The sequence below is a fragment of the Cryptomeria japonica genome, chromosome 6 (genome assembly GCF_030272615.1).
Source record: "Cryptomeria japonica chromosome 6, Sugi_1.0, whole genome shotgun sequence".
Lineage (NCBI taxonomy): Eukaryota > Viridiplantae > Streptophyta > Pinopsida > Cupressales > Cupressaceae > Cryptomeria > Cryptomeria japonica.
In genome coordinates, this window is record NC_081410.1 from 215,158,723 (window position 1) to 215,178,869 (window position 20,147).

At 36.3% G+C, this 20,147-nt stretch overlaps 1 protein-coding gene across 4 annotated transcripts in view; it reads left to right on the top strand.

Annotated features, from left to right (window-relative positions):
• The window catches only part of LOC131071421 (actin-related protein 7), a 173,125-nt gene that overhangs the window by 113,885 nt on the left and 39,093 nt on the right, over positions 1-20,147 (top strand). For all 4 annotated transcript variants that reach the window (XR_009112513.2, XM_058007241.2, XM_058007239.2 and 1 more), the window contains one exon: positions 4,264-4,447. Coding sequence is in view for 3 of the 4 variants with exons in the window: in XM_058007241.2 (XP_057863224.2) it covers positions 4,264-4,447 (184 nt within the window). In the remaining variant the exon portion in view is untranslated. The remainder of the gene's footprint in view (positions 1-4,263; positions 4,448-20,147) is intronic.

The following is a 20,147-nucleotide window of genomic DNA, read 5'->3' on the forward strand; positions in this document are numbered from 1 at the left end:
GCAAGAAATAAATGCCCATCATTCCCCATGTGATGGCTACATGCGTATAGAATCTGTCATAAAACCATTAATAAGACGGCTGCATGCAAGAAGATTCCTCATGCATTCAACATGCATTGACCGAGTTGCCACTTGGCGAGAAACCCTAGGAGAGAGAAATTCCCTAGAGAGAGAAAACTTCTTGATTTGTGGAGTATTTTGATGAAGCTTTCAACTATTTTGTGCTTCGAAGGAATTTTCAAAGGTTTTTTCAAAATTTCCTATTTTTAGGAACTTTCCAAAAATAGAATTCTGGGTTTTGACGGAGAGAGAATTCCCTCACCAATCCAAATTTGCAAAAAATTTGAAATTCAGACGAGATTTAGTGTCTAAAAATGGTTTTTTCTAAAAAATTCCCGAGGGGATTTCTGCTTTTCCATTCCTTCTTGACCCTTGGATTTTCATGCCTTAGACAATTTCTCTTTATTCTTTGACTTGAACGTGGAATCCAACTTGGTGAAGGAATTTCATTATTTCCATGCCTTGGAAAATATCTCTTCAACTTCCTGACTAGGCATGGAATTTTGACCTTGATGGAGGAAATTTCATCTTAAAGCATTCATCCTTGATCCCTGGATTTTGGCGTTCTTCTCCATCCATGGGCGCTATTTCCACTTGACAGAGGAATCTTGCAAATTTGGAGTTTTCCTTGACCCCCTTCTTCTAGCGCCCCCTATCTTCCTTGGGTGCTAGAATGGCTTGATGGTGGAATTTTCATTTTCCAAGTTTTCCAAGAACACTCCCTTTTAGTGCCCTACTCTCTCCATGGGCGCCATTTGCAAAATGGGAAGGAATTTCATTGTTTTCCATTTTTCCACGCTCAACTCTATTTAGCGCCCTATCCACCTCTTGGGCACTAATTTGGTTTGTTGGTGGAATTTCAACATTTCCATGCTTTCCTTGGATACCCTGTTTTAGCACCCTTGTCCAAACTTGGGCGCTGAATTGACTTGGGGAAGGATTTTCATGATTTTTTCCTCATTCTCTTCATCAAAATGTATACATGAAATATAACATTTAAGTATAAGTGGCATTTCAATATGTCTTTTTCCTTTCTTATACTTTAAGTTATATTTCATGTATATAATGGCAGGATGTTTGAGAGTGGTTTCAGATCTCTAGGTATTATAATGCAAATTCTAGGTTTTAGAAGATCTTTTAAATTTTCAGACTTAGTCAAATTTCAGGCCATTTCTAGATCAGGATGACATTTGTGGATTGATGTGAATTTCTAGACTTAGATGATTTTTTGAGCTTTCCATTCCTGGACTAATTCCCACACTTAGTCAAATTTTGATCACTCTGCTTGCTTTTTGACTCTTTCGGATTTAGAAATGATCTTCAAGAACGTTTAGTCTTCATCGTCTTTAGGGATGAACCTACCAAAAATAGATTTTCCCAAATAGTAAGTGTTTCAAAATGTTAGGGTTTGGATAAAATAGGTCAGGAAAGCACCTACCAAAAAATAGAAAATACTAAAAATAGACCAATTCGGAGGCAGTGAAACGTACTAAAAATAGTAAGTGCTTAGAATTCGCTCAAATTTTACTATGGGTACCTTGATAGGTCCTGATTCCAGTTCTAAGTTTAGTTTTTCAAAAACCCTAAAATCTAGAACCAAAAGACAAAACCCTAAAATGACAAAAACAAGCCCTAGACTTAACTAAATTAGCTCAAACGAAAAGCAGACTTGATCAAATTGACCCCACTCACTTGCAAGCTTAAAGAGAGTGACGAGACTGCTACAAAAAGACCCAAAAACGAAAGCCAAAAGACCAAGAGGGCCTAAAAAGTAGGGGGTCCCCATTCACAATGGGGCGATGTGTGAAAACGTCATAACAGTTAGGACGTGACTCCTTACCCAGAACGAGATCATCTAGGCGATGATATTCAAAGATCGTCATCATCTGCTGCTTCCATGTGTTGTAATTTTTGCTGTTAAATCGCTGATTGCTTTCCAACATTATGTTGGTCAAAGATGACAAACGAGATTCACTGAAGAGGCAAATAACTGATTTTTGAAGAGCACAAAACTCGAGGCACATCCCAATGCAAAAAAGGAGGCAGATTTAGGTACAAACTTTGAGATTGAAAGAAGTACGATTGACACAAATCCCAAGTTCCGAATTTTGACAAACCCAAGAAATTTCGACGAACACCCAAAAATGTATGGGAAAAATCTACAAAGAATCTAGTCTTGAAAAATCTACAAAACCCTACTTGTAGAAAATTAGAGCCCTAGGTCGAGATGCAGCAGAGCCCAAAAAATATGTCAAAACCCTAGACAAAAAAACGTAGGTCAAGACCAAGACAAATTGCGTCACCAGAAAGTTTGCAGAATTTTTTTTTTCGGTTGTAGAAGACACGACACACAAGCTCCCGTCATGCACAAAATAGAGTCGCTTAGAAAAAAACGTTGGAGAAGATACGCAAGTTGCAGGAAGACGAAGGGTGGTCGCACGGGTTCCGTTGTGAAATCGTGAACTACAAGCTGCGATATTTAGAAAGTGCGCGAAAAAACATAGGTTCGAAGCGATGTGATTGTAGACTTCGCGTGAAAACAGTGCCATGAAAAATAAACACAAACCAGGGAGATTGTGGCTTGAGACACACGAAATAACAAACCCTTGGTTGGCAGAAGAAGAAGAGATGTGAAGAATCTTGCATCCAAATCCATGCGATTTAAGAAAATTTGAAGGCCACAAATTTTCACAGGCCCTAAAAGAAATTTGTTTTTCAAAAATGAAAAATTTCATTCGAAACTTTTAGAAAAACAAAATTTTATTTTTCTACTCTGATACCATGTTCAGGTAATTGCATAATTTATTAAATGAATGAAGATGTACATATAGCAATTACAAAAACGATGTTTCTATTATGAAACAATCGTAAACTCAAGAAATTAGAAACTATCTAATATGTACAATATGTTACATTATTGACCATTAACTAAATGATTATAAAGATATTATTCAAATATACCTAGGAATTGCATACATGCACATATCAACTCTCTTGTTAAAGGTCTGAGGATAATCCCCATATGTACCATGCTAGGGTTCTGCTTAACGACACCATCAATGTTCAATTTAGCTCAACTAGGTGAAGGGCATTCTACCTTGTTTTGGATGAGTACGCAAAATTTTATCTATGTAAATATCCACATACCTAATGTTGTGGAGATAATCCAATATCTTACATATATTTGCTATTGGCAACTTTCTTTTTGTTCTGGTTGAAGGTAGTAATAGACTATTTGTAGGTTTGTTCCTTTGCTAAATTGTATACTGTCGGTTTAAATTATGTCCCATAATTACACTTAAGTTGACTTAGGCTAATGCATCTCATAGTAGTTTGGATATGAGACACTTAGGGAAGTATGCATAGGGATGATGTATGTAGGAGAAATTCCACCTTTTGTGGTCTTATCTTGTTGTTACATTCCACCTTCGGTGGGTGATCCACCTTTTGTGGAATATTTTATTATTTCTCTTACCTACCCCTACCTACCTTTGTATCTCATTGAGGCACATGTCATGATTGTGTGCTCACATATCCATATGGCCTTGCCTTTATAAGTAGACTCATCTTCTTTGTATTGGTTAATCCAGTTGATCATATTTGCATATTGATGAGAAGTTCATTCTTGTCATACTATTGTCTCTCTTATTTGTGCTATTTTTTGTGCCCTTGATCTTGGCAAATTCTCACATGGTATCAGAGCCATTGGGGCTTCATTGAGTAGTCTTTGTGGAGACATTTTGGAGCACTTGATTTTCGGATCTGAGGAGTTGCGTGTTTTGGGGGCATCGTACAATGATTTCGACCTCACCATTGAGTCCGGGTGGCCTTTTCCATAAAAATCGAGTATAAATTCGCCTATATTTGGTGAAAGTGCATTTTTGGGCTTTTGTGGAAGTGTTATTTTATTTCTCCAAATAAAATAGAACCCTCGCCACTTGTGTACAACTAGATTCACAACTTTTTGCATGCTGGACTTTATAGATGATTCTCTTCTATTATAAGATATCTCTCAACATATTTTACATATATTTTTTAAGTATAGGTATACTAGTTATAAATTCAATAGTTTTTAATTTACCAATTGTTATTTTTAAAAAGCAATACTGAAATATATTATATTTTTTTTGATGTTGAAGAGATTTGTATTAAATAAGCAGGAGGATTTATGATAGAGTGGATATTTATGTTGTGTTTGTCTAGGTAATATCTTTAGGCAAGGAACGATACACTGTAGGTGAAGTTTTGTTTCAACCATCCTTATTGGGAATTGAGGAGTATGGTATTGTTGAACAATTGATCCGTTGTGCTTCATGTGCTCCTTTTGAGAATCAGCGACAACTTCTAGAAAATACTGTGCTTTGTGGTGGCACTGCAACAATGTCTGGTATGTTTTTCATTGTCATCTTTCATCTTCTAATGTATTTCAAGTTAAGGTTTTAATAATTTGTTCTTAGCAAATGTTCCTTTGAATTGTATAACACTACGATGTAATCAAGATGTTAGAAAAACTTAAGATATAGGATATTCGGTTGTTCTTTTGTGAATGCCATTCTTGTTGCAAATTCCAGAGATTCTTGAATTAGTGACTAAAATTTATTTGAGTGCACCAATACTTTAGTTGTTTATTGCTAGAAATAATGTGGCAATCAATGGTGGTTTGTAATTGCTTTAAAATGATCAATTCAAAGTCTTGAAGCCATATTTAATTTTCATTTGTGGGAGAATTTCTATGTTTAGTTTTATGACGAAATTATATTAGGTTGCCATTAGATATCTAAGACATTCAATGGAAACAATCATTCTCTTGATTTTATGGAATTAAGCTTTACAAAGAATCATAACAATCTCTATATATACTTTGTGAACACTGTGATAAAATGGAAACCCATTTCTGAATAAAAATTAAACTCTTGGCAAAATGTGTTAATTCTTGTGCATTTTTCTTAACCTCTAGCACAAACATTAGAATAGAATAGATCTGATCAGCAGTGATTGTTAGGGATCTCTATCTCATCTTTGGTTGATAAGATTTTTCTTCATGAGTCAACTTTGCCATGGTTTCAGTACTCGTTCTGCTTATGAGTGGCAATGGTGGCTGAGTGATTTGTGAGTGGAAAGGGCATTTGAGTGACTTGTGCTTGGAATTTTGTGCTACATGTAGATGAGCCTGTGGTGAGTACTCTTCAAGTTCCTACTAGTATTTACTAGAACTTGTTGAGGAACTGCCATGTACTCACCTATGCATAACAAGTGCATTTAAACCAAAGAAATGGGACTTGGACTCGGCAAGGCCGAATCAGACTCGGACTCGGGACTCGGAGTCAGACTCGGCTGGACTCGGGAAAGTGAAAAACTCAAGAAATTTAGAGATTTTTAAAGATTTAAAACTTGTTTCATGCACCCTTTATTGAATACACCTTAAAGACACAATAACATCATCAAACTCGGCTCATTTGATTACATATACAAGTATACATCGATCGCATAAGCATAAACGCAAATTGTAGCTGAAGGAAGTAACAAACATAAATATATAAATATTGTCAAATGTATACAATATTACAAAACTCATGGAATAAAAAATCCATGTCATCATATGATCATCATCAAATGCTTTACACAAATACCAAAGGTAAATACAACTACGAGCCTATGGCTTAGAGGAGTGTGCACCCTCTTGCCCCGGCCCCCTGTGAAGGCGTCTAAGGTAGGTCCTGGGCGATTTGGCAGCCATAGCTGCTCCCTGTGACACCATGCCATGCTCACCAACATCAGGAACATCTCTGTCCCTATCAGTATCTCCTATCTCTACTCGTGCTCTTTGCTCCTCTGCCATGGCTACAGCCTCAGCCTCTATATCTACCTGGTCGATCCAATCAGTGTCATCATCTCTAAAGACAACCGCAGGATCTGTCTGACTCTCATTGGCCCACTATGCTTCAAGATCAACCTCATCTAGAATGATAGGAGAGATGTCAACTAATGCATTCTTTCTCATTCTTAGGCGGAGGTTGTAGTGAAAAAAGACGAGATTATTCATCTTCTCCACAGATAATCTATTGCGCCTCTTGGAGTGTATTTGCTCAAACATACTCCAATTGCGCTCACAACCTGATGTGCTGCATGGTTGGCCCAAGATGCGAATGGCCAACTTCTGAATATTTGGTATTGTTGGGCCAAAAAAGCTCCACCAATGATCTGAGTTTGAAATGAGAAAAATAAATAAAATCAGTCTCACTCATGAACTCATTTAACAAGTTACAATATACAATAAAATTAAAATTAAGCCTTAAAATTTATTTTTACCTGGCATCATAGTTGTCCTACCATCTTTGGCGACAGGACGAGAGAAGGTCTCCCCCTGTGCATCTGAGAACAATTGTAGCTCTCGAATAAGCTCTATCTGAGTAGTACCAGCAGGTCCCATCTTCTCCATGATTGAGTATAGCCCATTAAGGACCTCCACATCAGCCTTGAAAGAAGGGATAAAACGGAATGCCGGATTCAGATAATAGGCTGCTGCATGGATGGGCCTATGAAGCTGATGATGCCATCTCCTATCAATGATCTCCCAAATGGGACCATACTTGCTTTCATCTCCTCCATAGACGGATTTGATGCCCTCCTTCGCCCTATCCATGCCCTCATATATATATAGCCCATTGCGGGCTTTTCTCCATCCGCAACTCGCAACAAAACCACCAAGGCCTTAACAAACTGCAAAATTGAAAATATTGTGTAATTTAGAATAATGAGCAAATAAGAGAATACATATAATAAGTTATAAAACACAAAGTTAAATTGTAGAATTTGTAAAAAATTTACCTTCACTATCTCATCACAAGGGACCCAAAAGTCTCACTCATAAAAATGCAGTCTGCCACATCTTTCCCTACAGGGGTGGTAGCATAGGATGAAGAAGACCACTCCTCACCAACAATCATACGTCTCAAGGCTGACTTAGAGCTAAGCATGGACTGCAATGTGTTGAAGTTTGTGGCAAATCTTGTGATTCCTGGACGAGCTAACTCCTTCTGCTCTGTGTATTGTCTCATAAGAGCCAACACCCAAGAATGATTATATACAAATTTGCACACATTTCTTTCCCTTTCTACACATCTCTTGACCCATGGGAGTTTTCCAATATCCTCCAACATGAGGTCAATGCAATGGGCAACAGATGGAGTCCAAACTATAGATGGGTGCGTCTCCATCAATAGTCTACTTGCAACATCATAATTTGTTGCATTGTAAATTGTAATTAATGGAGGTACAAACTACAAAATAGTAATTAATTTGCAAACAAAATTAGTTTGTAATCAAAAGTTTACCTGTAGCAATATAATTTGCTGCATTGTTGGTCACCACCTATACCACGTTCTCCTCACCCACCTCATCAATCACCTCCTCTATCTACTCACATAGGTAGGTGGCATTCTTGCAATGGGCGGAGACATCAATGGACTTGATGAAAACGGTGCCCCTTGAAATAAAAAAATAAAGCTAGGTCAATGATCATTCAATAAACCATTAGATAAAAAATAAAAAATTAAAGACTATATGAAACTAAAATTAATCAATCACCTGCGGAAGAAAGAAGAAAATTAAGAAGAGTTCTATTTCTCCTATTCGTCCAACCATCAGTCATGATGGTGCAACCTTTAGTGCTCCATATCTATTGTTGTTCATCTAAATCCTTCTTCACATCATTCACCAATTGAGACAAAATGGGTCCCCTCAAATCACTCTCAGTAGGGGCTTTGAACCCCGCTCCGCATATGGTAAGGGCATCAACCATTTCTTGCCAATAAGGAGACTTGTCACAAATAAATTCAATAAGATAAGTTAAGTATAAAAATTAAAACAATCAAACATAAAAGTTATAAAACATTCACCTGGCTGCAAAGAATGGAATACTGCTGTAGGTCCAAAACCTGGCAACTGTCATTTTAGCGGCATCATGGACCTCCTTGTTCCAACCCATGCCTTCAAGCGACTGTTGGGACCCAGGAGTAGTGCGAGGCACAAAGAAGGTATCCAACCTAGATTTATGAATCCTAGGTCCAATGCTAACACTCCCACTACAACTACTAGTGCTAGGAGCATGAGAAGTGGCGGTGGCACTGCCACTTATAGAAGTAGAAGCGGAAGCACCAGCAGTAGCAAATTGAGTGGGACGATATGAAGGTAAGGAAGAAGGGCCTCCAACACAACCTAACTGTGTCCCTCTTCCTAAAGTTGCCTCTCTCCCAATGGCCGCTCGATCCTCCTTTTGTTTCTTTTTCCTTTCAATTTCCTCAACCATTACATAACATTCATGTACGACCTCAGGGAGTGCTTTTAGGCATGGTTCGACATCATGTCCATGCACACTAGAAATATGGTATTTCAGTTTATATATACCTCCATGGAATATTATTTTGCAAAATGTATATTTTGTTTGCCCCTTTCCTTGCCCTGGAAAATCCTCATGATATTTCCAAGCAGGGTCCTTTCTAATGGGGGGTCTAGAAGCTGAAGTAGACATTGTAGGATAGTTTTGTGATACTTGAAGTTGAGGCAAATAATAAAGTGAAGTTTGCTGCAATAAAACATTACAAATACAAAATGAAATTAATACATATATTCAAAAAAACTAAGGTAGGGTTTGTAAATTTTTTTAAAAAAAAATTGTAGGGTTTGTCAAACCCTACTTTAAAAAAAATAAAATTTACAAACCCTACATACAACCCTACATAGTACAACTGCATACTACATGCTACATACTAAGTTACAAACATACAAAAGATTTAGGAAGAAAATGTAAAACTTTCAAAATAAATGAATAGAAAATGGATTTTTTGCATACAAGAAACAAGAAACAAAAAAATCTTCAAAAAAACAATCTCACCTGTTACAAAAAGCTTGAAATGAGCTGCAAACTCTTCCTATCCAACTCTTGATGCACCAAGTCCAAACACAATGCAGCCCCAATGTGATAAATTGAAGAAAACTTGAGCTTCCTCCTTGCTGGTTTTTCTTCTATGCACCCTTGTTTTTCTTCCCAACTCCCTTTACTCCTCCTATTTTTGCAAGCGAATGAAATGAAGTTCACTTTTAGGGGTTAGAGATAACTAAACAAAAAAAACAAACTTCAAGAATCTATTAAAAATGTTTTTTTTTTGTCTTTGTTTATGCATGGACGCCGACCGAGTTTGAGGCTCAGGACTCGCCGAGTTTGGTGAGTTTTTTCCAAACTCACCAACTCGGCGAGACTCGGCCAAGCCCGAGTCCGAGTTCCAGAGACTCGGCGAGCATGTCTCGGACTTGGACTCACCGAGTTTGGCGATTTTTGGGCGATTTTCTAATCTCTGATTTAAACACACCAAACAAATTGCATACGTGCTATAAACATGCATGAAATGTTGAAAGTACGTTTATTTATTGCGTTCACTCTTTTTTAATTCACAACTGCATTTGATCTCGTTGGGATTATGATTGAAGTGATTGAAGGAGAGAAATTTTCATTAGTTTTTGCAAATTTTCATGTATGTTTTTGTTTTTTCCTTTTTTTTTTCTAGCATTAGCATTAAACTTCTTATGCATTTCCTTTATAATGTGAGGATTTCAATTCCAAATTTGTTTCACATCCATCCTATTTAAAATTAATATATGGGTTTTGGCATTTAATTTTTTTCAAATCATGGTTTTGTAATTTTTAAATTTTTTTCAATGTTAGAATTCACAACAATTAAATTTGTTTATAGTTTTCAATTACACCCAAATGGAATTAGTGGAAATTGTGATGGAAATGACACCATTTGGAAGCATGGTGTAATAGTTACATAACCGGGTTCTTCCTCTTGACCCCTTGGTCTCAGTTCAGTTCAAACCATGTTCCGGTATAGAGCTGGTACGCTTAGGTTCACTAAATTTGTCAATACTTGTATCTTCGTGAATGATGGTGCAACAAATCTCAAAATTGTGAAAGGCATCTCAAAATTCCTCTCCCTCCTGCATTTCTCCCCTCCTCTATTGTAATGATATTGTAATATTTTCTACGCATATAATATTCTTCTATTTCCTGCAGGTAAATTTCTTGTTTTCGTTTGCTTATGCTATTGTTGCAAGGTGGTAAAGCTAGAAATCTTTTTGAATCACACCTAGAACCATAGATTCCATCGGTTAGGAGAGGTTGGGTTCTAGGTATTTCATTTTCTATGGTTGTAATGATATTAGTTTTTCAATGTTATGGTTCTTCAATAACATTCATCTGGACTATCTGACATTTGTTTAATATTTATAGTAATAATTTTTATATTTCATAAATTATATTTATATATTTTATATTAATGTTTTAATATTTCATATATTTTATGTTAATAACTTTTATATTTGATACATTTAAATTTTAAGTAATATATATTATATTATAATATTTACTACATTATAATAAATATTATTATATAATATAATAGATATATTATATTATTATATATTAATATAATATTATATATAATATATATTTTTACATTGTTTTTGTACTAATGTACCCAACAAATCCAAAACCCATTTTCAAAATTTTGTTGAATCGACGAATTGGGTTCTTGAACTTGAACTTGAACCGACAACTTAATGTATTGGGACCAACTATGGGGATGGTCATTTGCAAATATTGTGGGCTAAAGATGAGTGGAGGTATCGATTGCCTCAAATACCACCTTGTATAGATACCTAGCCGTGACATCTAATTGTGCTTGAATGTTTGATCAAAAGTTGAGAGGATAATAAATGCAACCTTATCTTTGTTTGAGCAAAAAAGTTTGGAGGAGGCGAGGGCAAAAACAACCATTGAACTAGTAACGAATCCCAATGTGTTGTTAGAATAAGAGGAAGATATAGGGACATAGATTATGGGCTCTTGTTGTGGTTCACGAGTATGTGCACTTCCTTGAGCTATAGTTGCATGTAAAACTATTTTATGCCACATAACACTTTAGGTTTGTAGTATTCACTTGAAGGAACAAGTTGGAAGAAGTACAAGCATTACGAGGTAGACATTGTTTGTGCAAATTTTGGTAGTACAACTTTGTGTTCAACATGGCAATATGCCCATATTGGGACAATGTGGTCACAACCTTGATCATTGTAGGGAAAAGGTGTGAGGAACTTGTTGTGATGTTTTCACATATCGCTTTGTTGCAAATGGGGACCTGTTTTGTTAGTTTGCATAGTTTGGCAATAGTCTTAGTTTAAATGTTGGAGTTGAAAATCTTCTTGCGATTCTGTTAGGATTTGTAAGTCTTACATATGCAAGTCTTGCTCCACAATGTTGAGAATGATCATTGAAGAGCAACAATTGAAAAGTTGTCAAAATTGTCAAGAGTTGTCAAATTGCTAGTTGGAATGGTGATAGTTTCAAAAGAGTAAATTAAAGTTAGAAAGCTTGATCACCAAAGATGATGAAATTTGGGAATATGATCCATCGCATCAAGCTTCAAAATGTTGAGTATCAAGAGATATTGCTCTATCACAAACACCTTATGATAATCTACATGTGCGGTTGAGGTGGCATCCTACTAATCATCAATCCAATCAGGTTGTGCCACAGTAGCGTGTCCAGATGCATTGAACTTGAGTCATTTAAACATGGAGCAAACGACACACGGTGATTCATTAATTATTATTTTATCTACCTAACCTCAATTCTCATTGGTCAGAAATCAAAGGACATGTCCAATTCAATGTAATTATTTCATTGGTTGAAGGTAGTTTGTTGTAACAAACCCTAATTAGGGTTTCATCTTGTAATCTTGGCTATTGATTTGGATTAGATCCAGGCCATTCATTTGTAATGGAAGAGCTATGAAAGGCCTAGCCTTCTCATTTGTAAAGGTTAATAATAGTTAGAGAATAGTTAGTAGCAGAAGAAGATAGCAAGTAGAGTAGGAGGTTTGGAGATTGTTGCCAAGGTTTGTTGTAATAAACATACTATTCTCATTGAATATATGGTGGATTTTGGTGTGCTATTTCAAATTGTTGCATGGTCTCTACTTCTCATAGATTAATTAGAGTTCATTGATTATGGTGGATGCTTATGAAGATATTGTGATGAATTCCTTGGTTCATACTTTCAGTGGTTTGCTGATTGTAAGTCACAGCGTAAAGTTAGCTTGAACCTCATCATTATGCTAAGTTCGATTGTGGATACTTGTTCAAGTTGCGCTAGTATTGGGGATTTGAGTGATGTGTTTGCAATATGAAAATCTTCCATTTCCTGAGAAGATTGCATCGAGTTTGCGTAGTTGTTCCTAATGGCGAAGCGAAGCTTGGTTTGAGGGAGTTTGTCTAAGTATCATCTGTTGTTATTATTGTTCTTAAGAGTAGTATAGGCTTGCTAAACCGTTATCTCTTTTGCCATTTATTTTCCAAGCAAGTTAGTTAGTTCCACATTCCAAGTGCTCATAAACGTAAGTCCCCTTGTGATTCCAACAAAATCACATCAATTTCACTGAGTCTACCCACAACATTTAAGTCGCGTGGTTCACATTGTAAACCTTGGAGTCATCTCATTTGATCACGTTGTATATCATATGAGGTTTCTTTGTTCAAGAGAGGATAGAATACCTTGGTATTTTATTTTGTGTTCGAGGTGCATAAAAAACACATCAACAAAACCTAGTTAGAATACATGTTAGGTGGGTCATTGGGTCAAAAAGCAATGGCAAATACAAAGTCAATTGCGGAAGTAGAGAAGGAATTATTGGCCAAGTATGGATACAATATACTATATTAGAAAAAATCAATGCTCCATTGGGATGTGTCCCTTGCCTAGAAAATGTCCCCTCTCTGTCCCCTTTTTTGTCAAAATTTAGGAAACATCCTTGAGACTTCAAAAAATTGCAGAGTACACTAAGGGATGTCTAGCTGTTCCCAGGATGGGCAGGGGACGTCTAGGAAAAAAAAACTTACAACCTTTCAATGCTTGTTTGTTTATGACATGGCCCTTAGATCTGTAAAAAAATATGAAAATGGTGTTTTTCATTGAGGTTGTGTGGTTTCGAATATGTTAATATGGGCTTGATGGTTGGGGAATGGGCTAGACGCATTGCCCTCGGATCTTGTAAGGGGTGTTTCCTGCAAGCCTCCATAAGGGTTGCTGTCTCTTGACCTTGTTGGGTATGTTGCCCCCCAACACCCATGAAACTATAAGTCTAACCTAGTAATAGACGAATGATGAATCATGATCAAAAAATCTACATATGTAATGCCCCCTTTTGGTGCTTAACCAATTTGTGCATAGTTTGCTAGTTTCCAAGTATTTCGGAGGCAAATTGGTTAGTTAGAGAGAAAGTCAACATTCTTGGAGAAGCTTTTGACCAGTCTTACAAATCAATTGTTCTTGGGTTTGAGTTCAATTGGTTAGATGGAGCCCTTTGATGCTTTCGGAATTGATTTACGACCTTTTGGGTTCTCCAAACTTCTAGGAGTACATATTTTTAGAAAGTTGCCTAGTTGCCTGTGATCATTGTCCCTAGTCTTCAATACCACTTTGGTATAATCAAAATTGCAAAGTTATATCATTTGGGTGCTTTCTGTGACTTGGAGATATTATTGAGTTATTTAATTAATATTTTACTTCAGTTGTCTAATGTTGGAAATAATAAAAGTGACAACTAAGTGTAATAGCTCAGCTTAAAGGTGTTGAAAAGTTATTTTTAATGGACACCTTGGAAAAGGGACTTTATTCACGAGGAAGCATTATTATTCCTCGAAAAGGTGAAAAATGCTTCATAAAGTCAATTATTTATTTTATAAATGGAGTTTCAGAGTGAATAAGGAAAAAAGTAATATTTTATTGCTTCAAAAAGTTATAAAAGTGTTGATTTTATTGTAGTTGTCGTCGAAATCCATAGGCCGACATTGATATCACAAAGGTTGTGATTTTATTGATATTATTATAATTGTTAATTTTGTAATGTCGGTCGTACTATTTCATGCTTCCGATATATATATTAATTTGATTACATATACTAATATGTTAACGCTAACTAATGATAAATAAAAGTTAACTTATCACGTTTGACCAACGGTTACACTGTTCATGGTATCGGGTGGTAAAGCGATTCTCAAACAAGTCGCACTCCTTCTGATCAGGTAAGTAAATGGTGACTAGTTTATATACTATGGTGAGAGGTACGTAGGGAAGAGATGTGTCTTCCCACGTGGGAAGACATATCTCTTCACTATGTAACCCCTCATCCACTTATATAGCATGCTTACATTGAGGAGGATGCACACACCGAAATTGATAAGTGTGGTGCATCTTTAAAACACGCTATAGCAGATAAAATACAACTTCCAGATCATACCTCCATCTCTTCTATTTTGATCACAGAATTTTGAAAGAACTTAACATGGTATCTGAGTGAAGTTAAGGAAGATCATATTAAAATTTGTAATGATCTCATAAACTTTCACCAGGCTCTTACTAAGATCACATTCCCATAATCCTAATGCAAACCGGAGTTAGGTTTGAAGATAGATTAGATGGAGCATCAAATTTTGTATCTTGGAAATTCAGGATCATGCTTGTTTTGAAAGAAAATAAAATTGACTCCCATGTCAAAAGTGAAATTCCTGAACCTTCTGATGATACAGAGAAAATTCAATGGAGCAAGGACAGTGAGAAGGCCCTTAAGATAATTGTGGATTCAGTAAGAGACCACATTGTACCAGTTATTTCTAAATATGAGACGGCCTTTCAGATGTTCAAAGCAGTAGCTGACATTTATGAAATCAACAACACTAGCAGAGCTCTCACCCTAAAGAATCAACTACACCATATAAAGACGAATAAAGGAGAAACAGTTACATCCTATTTCTTGAGGATCACTGAGCTTAAGGATCAACTATCCACTATTGGCCATCTAGTAGACAACAAAGAACTTGCTATGATGGCCCTAAATGGGCTTCCTACCCCATGGGAATCGTTCATTCAAGGAATCAGTGCTCGTTCTAAATGTCCTAAGTTTGATAGATTGAAAACCGATTGCATTCAAGAGGAATCTCGGCTTGTCACAAGAGGAATAAAACAAAACAATGGTAATGAAGACATTCAAGTTCTAAACTCTAATTCGCACAAGAAAGAAAAGAAGAACTTTAAGAGAAAGACGGACAACAACTCAAATGGGAAGAGGTCTTCAAAGAAGAAGAGAGACATTTTTGAAGTACAATGTTTTAGATGTGACCAATATGGGCACTATGCAATGAAGACCGATTGCATTCAAGAGGAATCTCGGCTTGTCACAAGAGGAATAAAACAAAACAATGGTAATGAAGACATTCAAGTTCTAAACTCTAATTCGCACAAGAAAGAAAAGAACTTTAAGAGAAAGAGGGACAACAACTCAAATGGGAAGAGGTCTTCAAAGAAGAAGAGAGACATTTTTGAAGTACAATGTTTTAGATGTGACCAATATGGGCACTATGCAATGAAGTGTCCAGACAAGATCAAACAACAAGCTTCAATGGCAGAAATTAAGAAAGGGAGTAATTCCAAGAAGCTAGTCTTCTACTCAACCCTCTCTAGTCAAGTCACCTCCAGTTTCAACACATGGGTGATTGACAGCGGAGCATCTCGACACATCACTGGATTTCGTGAGCACCTAGATACACTTGTGGAAAGTTCAAATGAAGAAGTGACAATTGGTGATGACTCAAACTATCCAATTATGGGAATAGGAACCTGCAATATCAACCTAAAGTCAGGCATATCCCTACAACTGACTGGAGTTCTATTTGTACCAGGTATAAAGAGAAACCTTGTCTCAGTTTCTGCACTTGAAGATAAGGGTTACAGATTAACCTTTATGGAAGGAAAGGTACTTGCTTGGCCAAAGAACTCCACCATCAAGAAAGCCCACACCATTGGAGTAAGACAAGGGAGCCTCTACAGACTTTGCACCACTCCACCTCTAGCCTTGATTCATAAGACTCCAGATTCGAATGAACTTTAGCACATAAGATTAGGGCACCTTCATTTCCATGCCCTACCTAAGATAGAGAAGATGGTGATCGGCTTACCCAAGCTAAGTCAAAAATCTGAAGGAGCCTGCAAAGGGTGTGCCTTGGGAAAGAATACTAAAGGCTCTTTTAATTCTAGCAACAGTAAATCCAAAAATGTATTAGAATTAGTTCATTCTGATTTATGTGGACCCATGTCTATACCCTCATTAGGGGGATTTTTATATTATGTAATATTTGTAGATGATTATTCTTGGAAGACCTGGATATATTTTCTAAGGTACAAAGAGTCTGAATAAATCCTTTCTAAATTTAAGGAATTCAAAGCTCTTGCAGAAAATATGACAGGTAAGAAAATCATAATCTTAAGAACAGACAGTGGGGGGGAATACACTTCTGATATGTTTAAAGATTATTGTATAAATGCTGGGATTAAGAGGGAGTTAACTGTACCTTATAACCCACAACAAAATGGGGTAGTTGAAAGAAAGAATAGGACTATAGTAGAAGCTGCTAGGGCTATGTTGTTTGACCAAAATATAGAAACCTCATTTTGGGCTGAAGCATCTAGGACAGCTGTGTACATTCAAAATAGATGTCCTCATTCTCTTCTTGACAATAAAACCCCTGAAGAAGCCTTTACTGGCAACAAACCTGACATAAGTCATTTCCGGATCTTTGGGTGTCCAGTCTATATTCATGTCCCCAAAGAAAAGAGGTCAAAGTTAGAACCTTTTGGAAAGAAAGGAGTATTTGTTGGGTACAGTGAAACCTCTAAAGCCTACAGAATATACATACCTGGTCAAAGACAAATTGAACTAAGTAGAGATGTCATCTTTGAGGAAGACATAGCATTCAGGAGGTCCAAAAGCTCTAATGAATTAGAATACCAAGATCCTCCTACAAGCTTGGATGAGGATTCCACCCCTGAAGATGTTGAACATGAAGTTCAAGGCTTACCTTTAGAAGAAAATTATCTCGAAACTAGGAAGAGACCAGTTTGGGCTAAAAAGATGCTTCAAGAAGCTGAAAATTATGCTGCTCCAAAGGGGACCTTCAAAGAAAGTAAGAGACCTAACCTATTTTCCAGTTATACTGCCTTGATGAGTGAGATCATTGATGCAAAACCTTCCTGTGTTGGAGATGCGCTCAAGCATCAAGTTTGGAAAGATGCTATGTCAGAAGAGTATTAGTCAATTCTGAAAAATGATGTCTGGGATATTGTGCCAATCTGTGGTATCTTCTAAATGGCTCTTCAAAATCAAACATGCAGCAGATGGCAGCATTGAGAAGCACAAAGCAAGGTTTGTTGCCAGAGGTTTCTCACAGAAAGAAGGTATTGACTATGAAGAGACATTTGCTCTTGTTGCTAGATACACTTCTGTCTGAGCAGTTTTGGCTATTGCAGCATCTAAAGGATGGAAAGTCAATCAAATGGATGTCAAGACTGCTTTTCTGAATGGTAAGATTGAAGAAGAAGTTTATTTGGAGCAACCTGAAGGTTTTATGATTCATAAGGCTGAATCACATGTCTGTAGATTAAAGAAAGCTTTTTATGGATTGAAACAGGCCCCTAGAGCATGGTATGAAAGAATTGATCATTATCTCTTGGAATTAGGGTTTTTCAAGAATGAAGCAGATCCAAATCTCTACTACAAGGTAATCAATGGTGAATTATTAATTCTTATTCTTTATGTTGATGATCTACTAATCATAGGAGAGGATAATTGTATTTCTCAATGTAAGAAAGAATTAGCCTTTGAGTTTGATATGAAAGATTTAGGAATTCTTCACTACTTCCTTGGATTTGAAGTTTGGCAGTAGGTAGATGGTATAATCCTTAATCAAGGAAAATACACCATTGATATACTCAAGAGATTTAGAATGTTGGATTGTAGATCCATGACCACACCTATGGAGACAAATCTGCACAAGCTAAAGGAAACAATTGCAGAATTAGAGTTTGCAGATCCTACACTCTACAGACAGATTATTGGATCTCTGATGTATTAGGTAAACACAAGACCTGATATATGTTATGCTGTAAATGCACTAAGTCAGTTCATGTGTGAACCCAGGGAAATACATCTTGTTGCTGCAAAGCATATTCTGAGATATCTTCGAGGAACTATTGGTTCTGGTTTGAAATATAAACATGTAGAACTTGACCTACATGGATTCACTGATTCTGATCAGGCTGGAAGCATAGTTGACGGGAAAAGCACATTAGCATGTTGCTTCAGTTTAGGATCAGGAATGATCTCATGGATATGTAGAAAATAGTCTTCAGTTGCTCAGAGTTTTACAGAAGCTAAATACATTGCAGCCTTCATGGGAGCAAGAGAAGTTGTATGGCTCCGAAAATTGCTTGTAGGACTGTTTGGTCTGCCCTTAAATCCTACTTTCATCTACTGTGACAATCAGAGTTGCATCAAGCTTTCAATGGATCCAGTATTTCATGACAGGTCTACCGTCTAAACACATTGAGATTCCTTATCACTATGTTCGAGATATGGTGGAAAGGAATGTGATCCGATTGAATTATATTAGTACAGGTGATCAGATTGTAGACATTCTTACCAAGCCTCTCTTCAGGATCAAGATTGAACACTTTAGAGATAAACTTGGTATGGTTGAACATGTTATTTAATTTTGAGAAAGAGTCTCATTTATTTTGATATACTAATATATTTAAAGATGTTTAGTGTGTAAACTCTTTTATTTGTCATGTGTGTGACTCCATGACTGCATGGGCCTTCTGTGAACATTATTGAAGGGTGACGACTTTTCAATAATGAACACTTGTTTCAAATTGATATTGTAAGGTGACGATTTTACAATTATCAATTTAACTATCTTGATGGATATCATGTGACTTGATATCTGTGGACATGCCATGATAGCATATATATCTTTGAGACATTATGGTAGATATCTGTTGGTTGATATTATTAAATAAACCATAATTATGATAGAGATCTTCATGGTTAATATTATGAACATAATATTCGTGGACATGCCATGAAATCATTATCAATATGGTAGGCATCATGTGACTTGATGCCAGTGCACATACCTTACTTGATAACTATGAGTTATGGTGAGTATCATGAGACTTGATATTCATTGTTGAACCATATCTCTGAATATCACTATGGTGTGATATCTCCTCTCTTCACAATCAATGGATGAATTGTGATGTTTTCTCTAACATGAAATGTGTCCTCCCTAGTTGAGAGGGAGTGTTAATTTTGTAAGGTCGGTCGTACTGTTTCATGCTTCCAATATATATATATATATATATTAATTTGATTACATATACTAATATGTTAACGTTAACTAATGATAAATAAAACCAAAGTTAACTTATCGCATTTGACCAACGGTTACACCGTTCATGGTATCAGGTGGTAAAGCGATTCTCAAACAAGTCGCACTCCTTCCGATTGGGTAAGTAAACGGTGACTAGTTTATATACTGTGGTGAGAGGTACGTAGGGAAGAGATGTGTCTTCCCACGTGGGAAGACATATCTCTTCACTATGTGACCCCTCATCCACTTATATAGCATGCTTACATTGAGGAGAATGCACACACCGAAATTGGTAAGTGTGGTGCATCTTTAAAACACGCTATAGTAGATAAAATACAACTTTCAGATCATATCTCCATCTCTTCTATTTTGATCACAGAATTTTGAAAGAACTTAACAATAATGAGATAATATAATTATATTATAATTATAATGTGTAATTATTATATTATATGATAATACAATAATTATTATATTATATTAATAATGTAATAATTGTCGCCACTTGGAAGAGTGGCGACCTTTGGTGTATAGACACCTCTCACATATACATAATGAGATGTGTGATCTCATTCAAAGTAGGATATAACAATATAACAAAAATATGTAGATCAATAGAAATTAGAGTGCTCGGGGGAGACGAATATATCGTCTATGGTTGGGAGGGAAATAAGAGTTATTGCCCATGGTTAATTGAGCATACCATAAATCCAACAAAAAGAAGGTTGAGAGTTTAGAGTTGTGGTTGTTGATGATTTTGATTTTGC